Consider the following 11,587-nt stretch of genomic DNA (forward strand, 5'->3'; position numbering starts at 1 on the left):
AACTAATAAATATAATTGCAAATATTGGCATTTATATAATTATTGAAGTAATTTATATATTTGGCAACTTAATTTTTTATTTATAGTTAAATGATGCCACCCTTTATTGCAATAGATTTTCTCAGAATCTAGGTACTCTCAATGGCGCTATAGGTCTCTGTATTTATAATGTACAGGGACAGGAGCTCTGCTTATGGATCTACTATTGTTTAATCTTTATATTAAATTTTTTTTTTTATATAATTAAGAATTAATACAAAATTAACAAAATTAATAACTTTTTGGATTAATGTTAAAGTTTTGTTCAAGGAAAAAAAAAGTTAGTAATAATACTAACTTTAATAAAGAACTTAGTAGAAATAATGTATATAATAAGGTAAAAAATTTACAGTTTAACTATAATAAAAGTTATAAAAATAGTTCTATGCTAAAATTAAACTTGGAAATAAATAGATCCCAATCAGATAACTATTTTAATATTAAAGATGATGCAATTTCTAATTCCAGTCTTAAATATAAGTCAGATAATATTATATATAGGTTACAAGGAAGTCGTTTCCGGATAATTAATGAGTATTTTTATAAGAATACAAGTGAAGATGTATATAATAAATGTATAAGAGATCCACAGATGTTTCAAGCATATCATGAAGGCTATGAATTACAGAAACAAAATTGGCCAATAGATCCATTAAACGAAGTAATTAAATATATTAATAATAATCCAAATATTAAGATTATTGGTGATTTTGGTTGTGGAACTGGTATAATAGGAAGTATATATAATAATAGATTAAATGAAGGTTATAAAGTATTTTCTTTTGACTTAGCTAGATCTAAAAATAGTAATTTAGATATTATTGTTTGTAATATAAAAAATGTGCCACTTAAAAACTGTCAGCTTGATATGGCATTATATTGTTTAAGTTTAATGGGTATAGATTGGCCATTGTTTTTAGCAGAAGCATATCGAGTTCTGAAAATAAATGGTATTCTTTTAATTGTAGAGGTTACATCTAGAATTCCAAATATTCAGAAATTTATATATAATATTGAGTTATTAAATTTTAAATTAATGATGAAACCTGAAAATTTATCAAGTTTTTTCACTATGTTTGTATTTAAAAAAAATAAATCAAAAATACTTTTGAAGTCGAAAAGTATGAAATTTGGTATTATTTATAAATTACACTATTATGGCTTTAAACGTTTATGGTTAGATATTATTTGTAAAATTTTGGAATATAAACAATATAAACAATATATAAGGATTTTAAATATTGCAAATAATCAAATAAATGAACATATAATGAAACCTTGTTTATATAGAAGAAGATAATGATAAATGACAATTATATTTATAAATTATTAATATATTATTTGTAGAAGTCCTTTAGATAGAAATTTTATAAGGTTACATATTTTTAATTTTGTTATTATTTTAAGATAAGAATAAGAATTTATACATAATAATTTAAGTTTTTTTTTTTTTTTTATCTTCAGTATACTGTAATTATTTCTAATCATTTGATATATTTAATAAGATTTATCATGATATTTTAATATATTTTCTATACCTTGTATTTTAAAGAATCTAAATTGAATATGATTACAATAAGTCTTCCATTAATATTTCAATAAAGATATATATTAAAAGATTGTAGTAATTATAATTAACAAATCTAGAAATAATATTAAAGACAATTAATATTGTTCATAACAACTTTATAGAGCTATTTTTAAAATTTATATATTTCTTTAAATATATAAAGATCTTATTTTATAGTAAACTTTATTATAATTATATGACAATAATATACAGAAATATTTAACTAATTTAAATTCAATAAAAATCCAATTAGATAGGTAAAATTATAAGTTACTGAAGCTACGTAGTGATATACTTAGAGTGTTATACTAAGTATTTCATACGTGTTAAGATTATTTGCGGTAATGAAATATTGCATCTTCCATAACTTTTTTATACACCTCTTATCTAGATAATCTCAAAATGCCTAGAGAGGAGATCTATACAGATAGATCTTATCAATTACAACAAGAACCTTATAATGCAGATGTATTTAGAACATTTGTACAGATATTACTACGACTTTTTTATGATTCTCCTATTATAATAGTAGGAGATTGTTTAATTAGAGAACAGAAAGCTTATTCAGACAAAGATCTAGCTGAGAAGTTGAGTTTATCTGACCGTCAAGTAAGGGAAGCACTAAAAATACTTGAAGATGACTTTATTATTTTAAAAGAACAAAGACCAACAGAAAATTCAAATTCTAAGAGTGAAGGTGACAGCTTAAATAGTGGATCATCTTCATTAACTTTTTTGAATTCTACTTCAAATATATCAAATAGTAGTTATGTAAATATTGGATTTAATCGTATGTCACCCATGTATTATAGAATCAATCCACATTTACCAACTGTTGTTGAGTGGCAATACAATACAATAATACATAATGTTGAAGAAGCTATTAAGGAAGCAGCTAGCCTAGATGAGCTTGTATGCAGAATTTGTAATGTAAAATATACTTCTTTAGATGCACTTGGGTTAGAACTAAGTCAAGATGATGGTTTTTTTCTTTGTAGATATTGCAATGAAAAGTTACAATCAGGAGACTCCGCTTCATTTAGACAAGCTACAAAGGATAAAGCTGAGAGAACTAGATCCCAATTACAAGTTTTATATAATTCTCTTGAAAGAGTTAAGAATATGTATATTCCTATATTTCCATTATATCAAGGTAAGAATGAGAAACTTAAACAATCTAGGCCTATTAGGCAGATTACAGATATATCTAAAGAAAGTAATGGTACAGTTGCATCTAATAATGTGGTGAACTCATCAAATTCAATGAATTCTAATTTATTAAGAAGTCCTAATAATTATTTGGACTTATCAGAATCTAACACAACTTTAAGTTTTGATTCCGGAACTGGAAAATCATTTATAAGTTCAAATGTTCCTAAAGTTAAATTTGGTATTAAACTATCATCTAATAATATTAGCGAGGATAGTGGAAATAAAGATAACATAGGATTTAGTGGATTTTCTAAGAAAGTTTTCAATTTCTCCACAACACAAGAGCTAAATAATAATAGAGTAAATACTAATATAGGGATCAATAAGACAGCTTTAAATAAACCTGAAGATAATTTGGATAATAATACTAGTTGTATAGATAAATCTCAAAATTCAAGAAATATAGAAGAACCAACATTGAGTATATCTGCAATTAATGGGAAGATATTTAAAATATCTGAAATAACTGATGACATTATTAATGTTATGACAGATTCAGAATTTTTAAAATATGATGAGCTTCTACAAAACTATCAAACAGTAGGACTACTTAATAGTTAAGAAATAACTTCATAATATCCATTTAAATACCTTTTATAAATGTCGTTGATTTAATATCCTGAATTTTATTATTACATAATTTAATTATATTGTAAATTATTTATATTTTCTTTTTTTAATTCAAGATTTTTATTTATAGGAGTGTTGCTATACTGGCCTTTTTGCAAAATGGAGTTCGTATAATAATTATAATTAGTAAAATTAGAGGGAGAACCTTGTATTAAATTGTAAGATTCACCAATTTTATTTGGATCAGAAGATAAAATCTGATTTATTGTGTTGACTTGATTAAAATTTTGATTAATATTTCTCACTAGCTCATTGAAGATAAATGGATTATAAGGAGTTAAATTTGGAAAAATGATATGAGGATTCACCATAAAACCTAATGGATAATTTACAAATGGGAAATATTGTAGCAAATTTGGACTGTATATTGGATTCTTAATTGTTTCCAATAATTCTTTTGTAATTAAATTACTTGTACCTGATAAATTATTTGATGAAAAATAAAAATTAGTTAATAACTCAGATTTATCTTTATTATAAATATTATTAGTATCGACAAATTGATGCATTAGTGAATAATTCGGTAAAGCAAATTGAATTGGAATATTATTGGATAGATTTGGATCATAATAACTTGTATTAATATGTGAAATTTCATTATTACCTGTATTTTGTTGACTAGAATCACCAATATACTGACAATCATCACTTTTAAAAGTATCATTTGAACTCATTGTTGACTGATAAAATTTATAAGCTCTCTTGTATTGCATCTCTTGCTCCTCATAAGATAGATTAGGTGGAATTTTAAATATTTCATAACACTTATGTTCACCCTTATAATATAATACTTTCCATCCCCTCGGTTTTATCGACCATTCAATACTACTTTCTCCAATATTGCCAATTATTTGTTTATTTTTTAAATTTACTCTTTTTTTTAATGACTTAGATTTGGAGTCTACATTAGTAATACATGATCTTTCATATTCAATATTATTTTTACGTTTCCTTTTATACTCTTTATAAATAATTTGATCATCCGAAATTAAGGGCTTATCAATATTTCTTCTTATATTGGAAACTCTTAGTAAACTACACGAGCCTATCAAATCTGAATTTATATATAAATCTTTAAATACTTGTTTTACTTTGCCACTATTTACCTTATACTTAATATCAAGTAATGTACAGATAGCATTTTCCACTTGATTATGGTCTTCTATAAAACATGATTTATTTTGTTCATCTTCTTTTATTTCACTAATATATTTCTTGATCTTGTCAGTTCTTCCCTTTTGTCTTGTAACTCTACGTATATCAGGATTTGAATGAACTTTATTTTTCTCTGTATTTTCATAATTTAATAGCATATTATCTACGCAATATTCATTAGTATCAGATATGTTTTTTTGGTTCGAGCGATAATAACCACTTCCAAAAGTTGGACTTTTTGTTAATGTATATCCAGGATGACCACCATTAGATAAATAGTACAAATCATCACTCAAGCGTGATACTGTATTTATTGCATTATTCCATGATTGATTGCAATAAATATTTTCTGTTTCACACTTATCACCATTATTTATAATTGGTTGACATATACCACTATCTATCGCCCCGAGTATTAATTTAAAGTCTTCCATAGTATAATCATGTTGAACTTTGTTCCTGACTGTTTTTTGTAATAATTCACGTACAGTTTTGATATTAAAAAGAGATTTGAGATCATTCTTATAATTTATATCATTATCAAGGTCATTTTGAGTATTAATAATTTCATCTAATGAAAATTCTTTATTTGTGATGATATCATTTAATAATTTTCTAAGAGTTAATCTGTTATTCAAAGAAAAGTTCAATAGATTAGCTCTATTAATTGTCTTGTATCTCTCCAGAGTATTCTTATCTCTATCTTGTAAATTATAATCATTAATTGTATTGTTATATTTATTGGGGATTTTATCAATATTGAAATTGCAAATTTGTTCTTCGCTATCAAATGATGTATATAACAATAATTTTTCCAATGATAACAAAAACTCTCCCTTATTTATATCTACTTTAGCACTACTATCTAATATATCACATGTATTTTCCTTTTTTCTTCTTTTTCTAGGATATTTTACTTCTTTTTCTCCCTCTAAATTTACAGTTTTATCAGATAGACCAATACCAAATAATGTTGGATAGAATCCTTGCTTTGTACATAGTATAGGAATACCATGCATTCTCTCAAGAAACTGCAGTGCACGTTTTGCAGCACCTTCCTTCCCAAATTTCTTGCAACTCCATTGCTTACTACATAGCTCATTATTATTATACCATTCTACAATAACTTTCCTTTTCTCTTTATCCTCGCGAATTACTGCATTTAGATCATTTATATGCCTCACTTGCTTATTATTAGCATCATTTCTATTCTCCTCTTTTAAATGAATACCCGCACCATTATCTTTAATTGGAAAAGCTGGTATATTTATATCACTATATATATCACTACTACACGTTGTGGTACATACATTGATTGGAGAATATGTTCTCTCACTTATACTTTGTACATAAAGACTTGCATCTTTTTCTGTAGACTTCAATTCCTCATTACAAGTATTTCCAACTATCTTCATCTGCAAATTCATATTATTTCTCTCCAGTGAAGCCATTTTTCGACTTAAACATATATATTATCCTCGTAAAAAAAAAAAGTTTTTGTAGCTTTTAAAATGACACCCACAGTATTTTAATTACAAAATATCCATTAATAGTAGCATCTATCTTTACGATCACCCTTATTTATTTTTTTTTTTTCTTTTTTTTTTAACTTCCCAATTTACAATAAGTTAACTTTTAGATAACTTTCATGACGGTATTTTGACCACATAAAAAAAAAAAATTTGCATGCAATATAATGGCGCCTTAAGTGTTTAAGGCGCCACAGAGCTGCATAAAATCTGCACTTTATATTGGAAAGTCTGGAGTAAGCTGGATACAAACATAAAATTATGATCCAACAAATTAATGAATTTAAGTATATTGGAATATGCTAGTATTACTATTTATAGTTACCTGAGAGTTATATTTGGTGAATACATTGAATAAAAAGTGAGATATACTAGTTAATATTTACCATTTAAATATACTCAAATACTAATATAATTATAGTTTCAACATCAATATATTATCTAGAGCTTTAAGATATACCCCCATACATATATTTATCACTTAAAAGCATAATTTCTACATTACAAGGTATATTCTAATATGCTGTTATACATACAGGAAAGCATCATGTTTCTTAGCTGATAAAATAGCAATTTCACGTTTTAGAAACAAATGAAATAGTTTATTATGATAGAATACATGTAAAATATTATTTATAGAGGCCGAAATATTCTTAGTTATATGATTAAGTAGTATTATGAATCCAAAGAAGAGAATAGCCAGAAAAAATAATACCAAAACTATAATGAAGAGAGTATAAAGTAGCTGAGATCTTACTACCACTGTAGGATTACTTCTAATAAGAAAGAAGTGGAGAGATAAAAAAAAGAAAAAGAAGATAAATACAGCCTTTAAATATTTGTTACGTAGTGTTATTTGTAGAAAACTGTTGTTTCTATATATAATAAAATTCCACAATGTAAGAAAGAGTGTAAGTTGACGAAGTATTAGAGTTTCATTCATGTGACTTAATTCAGACTCCCTTTTCTCTTTTCTTAAAACCTCTGTTATATATGTAAAAACTCGATATCTCTGAACAAGTGTAACCCATAATATACCCAAAGGATTTAAACAGTTCCATGCTAGTATTGATATGTGAACAGAAGTCATTGTTTCACCAATAATAGTTATAAACCAATTTTTTCCATACATATTCCATATTGTTGGATATTGCAGAAATCTATAATACAGATTTTTTGCATTATATAGAGAGAATAAACCGTAAGATGATCCAATAAGTATACAAGAGCACCACTGTAAAATATACCACTTACGGCAGTCATTTGGAAAGATGCACTCATTTTGACAAATATCTAAAAGATGGGACTCGATTTTGGAATTTTGTATTGCAAGGTTTTTTAAGTATTTTGTTGAGTTTCTATTAACATCATGAGAGGGAGTTGGTGAGGCCAAATAGATGGAATTAGTACCTACAGAGTTATACGTGTTATTTGTTATATATTCATCTTCTTCAAGTTTAATTCTATTATTTATTGCTTCAAATGGACTTTGAGAAGTCATGGTTGCATTAGTTGGGGAATTAAAACGAAGATTTTTAGATGAATCAAATGTTAAACAGTAATTATTTTGGGTTTGAAGGCTAAGCCACAAATAATAGTATTCAGGAAATACTTCTTTATATCTCCATTTCTTATAGGATGGAAAATTACATATCCAAAAATTTCTCCCATTAAATAAAGGGTGTAATTTCAGAAGATCTTTAAATTTAAAAAAATTTGAGAATGAAGTATTATTTGTATGGCTTCTTCTACTTATATTGTAATGTGAAGGAGGTAAAATTGTACAATTTGTCGGTGATAATAGTGAAGAAGAGTATTTATCTAGAACTGTACCAACTTTATCATTTAATAAAGAAAGATTAACCGAGTTATTTCTACTGTGGATTGAATTCGTTGAAGAGTATGAAGGTGAATCTTGTATGGAGCAATTCAAATTACACTGGAAAGAAGATAAGCATGGATTTGAAGTGCTCTCACTATTTGAACTTTTTTTAGAATATTTATAAATTCCCAAGAACTTTAGATTTGAGGGAACAAATAAATGGTAGAATTTGTCTTTGTCTTGTGCAGAAACTTCACACGAAAGGAATGCCATATTAATAAAAATAGAGAACAGTGCAAGGTATACGATGACTATTCCCGAATCAAAATTTTTGGATTGGAATAACCAAATTGAAGATATTGTCCATAAAAAGATGCGTAACAGAGATACTTGAATATACTTTAGTTTGATCACTAGTGTTTTGAAAAATGCACTTTCTTCCATATAGTTCTTCATAATAGATGAATTATTGTCACAATTTTTAACTGAGTTTGAGTTTAATTCTTTAATGGAATAATTTCCAAATAAAGTGCACTTGATACTAATCAAAATGAGTTGCAAGTTAGATAAAGGTTTATTACTTAAATTTGGGATGAATAAGAGTGAAGGAATAGCTCTGTATCCAGAATAGAAAAGATATAAACACAGATGAAACGAGATTGTATAGAATTTATTCAGAATTTTGAGCCAATATTTCTTTAATGGAGACCTATTCAGTATTTCCTCAACTTTTAATGAAGAACTTGAGCTTGATACAGATTGAGAAGATGTAAATGATGATTTATGCTGAGTAAAACTTTCATTGAGAAGTTGGCTCTTTTCATAATATGCTATAGGGTGATCTGCTATTGCAAGAACCAGAATTAATAAGAAAGTGCAGAAAGTAAAAGTCGAGATAATGATACAAACCAAAATTCTATTAATATGGGTCATAGAAGTAAATAAAGGATGGTCAAGGAGAAATTCTGTAAAAAGACTCCTTTTTAAAAAATAATAATATATGGGTTTGGATATATTATTAAATTGGAATTTATACAATAGTGAATTTGTAAGATAAGGAGAAAACCCTAACAATGGTAATAAATAATTTGTAAATGTATCAAGCTTGTCAAAATTACGGGGATTATCCATAATATAATTTAGAGCTCTATGTATATGTTGAGAATGAACCCAACCATATCTGAGAAAAAAAGCATTTTTGGCAAAAGAGTGAACCAGTATATCGACAAATCTAGTATTACTAACATCACATGGAATATTAAGTAACAATTTAATAGAGTGCTCCAGTGGAGATGGTTTAGATACCTCAATTCCATAGTACTCAAGGGACATTATTGTACAAGCCTTAATTTGATCATCTATATAGTTTATAGGATTGGAGAGATGATAGAAATTTTGAAAAACATTTGTCCCATAGCAAAGTTTTGGAAGAAAGCCATGAATAATATATTGAAGTAATTTTATAGCAATAGCTTCATCTGTAGGATCACAATAGTTAAGTTTCATTAGAATTTCACCGAAAGTATTTGGTCTATATCTTAATAGAGTATAAAGAGAAATATCTGCACCCTTTTGAATAAGTGATATTGAATCCGAAGGATGATACTTTTTCAAAGCCATTTTTAAGGCTCCATAATACGCCTCCATACAGAGTTTTCTATAAACAGATAGAGAAGAAAAATTATTATCTTGAATACATTGATTATATACATTTGCAAGAAATAAGACAAGTCTATTATTTCCTCTTGAAACACTTATACTAAGAGCATTGGATTCCTCCATAATTTTCGTCTCACCTCTAACTAAAAGAGGATACAACATTGGACTAATTAAACTTCTTGCTGGATGTGTAAAGAATTCCATTTGGCTATTGTTTGAAGGCTTTGAATTTATTATACAGGAAATACTAGTTGCATAGGAGTTGTAGGTAGCATCCAGTGATGAACCTAAGTCTGTGTTATTCTTCCTTATAATATTTGAGTTACTATCTAATACAAGTTCATTTATTAAGAGATTTTTTGTATCTAATTGAAACATTAATGAACTAATTAGTTTTTGGAATTTTATAAATTCTATATCATCTTTGTTGATATAATTTGTGCAGTTATTCTCCAAGTAGTTGTGTGGTAGACCAAAGAAAATCCTCATTATATTATCAATATTTCTTCCAAGATATAGTACTTGTAGTAAAAATGATCTTTTAGAATAGGGATCTGTCATATACAGTATTGTAAATATGTTTTCTAGGTTTACATTAAACCTAGTCTTTTTCAGATTGGATTTATTAAAAAATACAAGTTCCTGATATAATCTTTTAGAAGCTATTTTAGAAATTTTATAATTGTAGTGCAGCTGGGTTATCATCACTTCTAAAGGTAGAATTTCAGTATTGCCACTTTTATGAGGATTACAAATATGTCCCTCAGACAAAGACTGGGCATGCTGATAAAATTGCAACAGTCTTTGAGTAAAAAGTGTGTAATATAACTTGGCAGACCACCATAGCAAAGTAAAGCCTTGTTTATCAGATACTGAACATATCAATACATTTTCTAAAATAATTTCGATTTCTAGTAATTCAATCAAAATATGTTCTGGTACTTGTTTCTGAACTCCAACTAGTAATCTTTGAGCTGCAAGATAATTGTAGTCAGGTACTAAACGTCTAATACTTAATTCCTGTTTAGAATAGTTGTTATTGTTTATTAGGATAGATATAAAATCTATGTGATCATCTATAACTGCCAAAGTTACAGGATCATAGCCTGCATAGTTACGCAGCCATGGAGATGCTCCAGAGCTTAATAGAGGTTTTAGAGCTTCTTTATTACCCATCATTACAGCATGTATTAAGGGAGTATTGCCCAATAAATCTCTAAAATTAGCATTGGAACCCTTATGTAAAAAGTATATAAGTAATTCTTTATCCATTTGACTTATAGCGTAAAACAATGGAGTCCTCCCATCTGAGTCTGCACAGTCTACTATACACTTTCCATGTTCAATAAGTAGTTTTACTACTCTCTTATGTTTATATTTGCAAGCCAGAAGTAATGGTGTATACATATCTTCACTATATGTATTTACGGGAGCTCCAAGTGATAGTAGGTGAGCAACAAGGAAGTATCCTACTTCACCTGATATTTTGCATGCTGATGTGAGAGCTGTGTCAGAGTATCTATATCTTCCAAAGTCATATCCAAGACTAGAGAGGAAATTGGATATGGGGATAAAACGTCCTAAATCACGAAGAATTATTGACTCCAACAACTGTGCTGGTGCAGATAATCTATCTCCTGAATAGGGGGGAAATGGTGATTCTTTTTTATTTACCTTTTCTTTATCAAAGACCAGTTGATCTAAATAATACTCTTTTGCTTCTTGTGGTTCTTCATTGTCTAGAGTTACCTTGTATCCATATTTAGTTCCTGATACAGATGTCTCTACATCCTTGGTGTTATGGAAGATTATCAGTGCTGTAACTGTTATTATCAACTCAATCCATTTAATTATCATATGCGAGTTTCAAGATACCCTTATATGAATTATGAGCTAGTTGATTTATAACTTCAGGGAGGGGCTAAACTTCTACTGACTAGAACTCCATGAAAATTCTTGTAACTGTCCAAC

General features: G+C 27.4%; 4 protein-coding genes across 4 annotated transcripts; 2 read left to right on the forward strand and 2 right to left on the reverse strand.

The window, feature by feature from the left end:
• Nucleotides 1–289: 289 nt before the first annotated feature.
• Nucleotides 290–1,339, forward strand: cand_016540 (uncharacterized protein; the record flags this gene model as incomplete). Its single annotated transcript, XM_067211888.1, has 1 exon — nt 290–1,339. One exon carries the CDS (start codon nt 290–292, stop codon nt 1,337–1,339), a length of 1,050 nt encoding a protein of 349 aa, XP_067069340.1.
• Nucleotides 1,340–2,011: 672 nt separating this feature from the next.
• On the forward strand, nt 2,012–3,382 carry cand_016550 (uncharacterized protein; the record flags this gene model as incomplete). The annotated part of the gene is made up of 1 exon (XM_067211889.1): nt 2,012–3,382. One exon carries the CDS (start codon nt 2,012–2,014, stop codon nt 3,380–3,382), a length of 1,371 nt encoding a protein of 456 aa, XP_067069341.1.
• Nucleotides 3,383–3,462: 80 nt separating this feature from the next.
• Nucleotides 3,463–6,057, reverse strand: cand_016560 (uncharacterized protein; the record flags this gene model as incomplete). The annotated part of the gene is made up of 1 exon (XM_067211890.1): nt 3,463–6,057. One exon carries the CDS (start codon nt 6,055–6,057, stop codon nt 3,463–3,465), a length of 2,595 nt encoding a protein of 864 aa, XP_067069342.1.
• A 604-nt stretch (nt 6,058–6,661) lies between these two features.
• On the reverse strand, nt 6,662–11,473 carry cand_016570 (uncharacterized protein; the record flags this gene model as incomplete). The annotated part of the gene is made up of 1 exon (XM_067211891.1): nt 6,662–11,473. One exon carries the CDS (start codon nt 11,471–11,473, stop codon nt 6,662–6,664), a length of 4,812 nt encoding a protein of 1,603 aa, XP_067069343.1.
• Nucleotides 11,474–11,587: the final 114 nt, after the last annotated feature.

This window comes from Cryptosporidium andersoni, assembly GCF_001865355.1.
Source record: "Cryptosporidium andersoni isolate 30847 chromosome Unknown contig_9, whole genome shotgun sequence".
NCBI lineage: Eukaryota > Apicomplexa > Conoidasida > Eucoccidiorida > Cryptosporidiidae > Cryptosporidium > Cryptosporidium andersoni.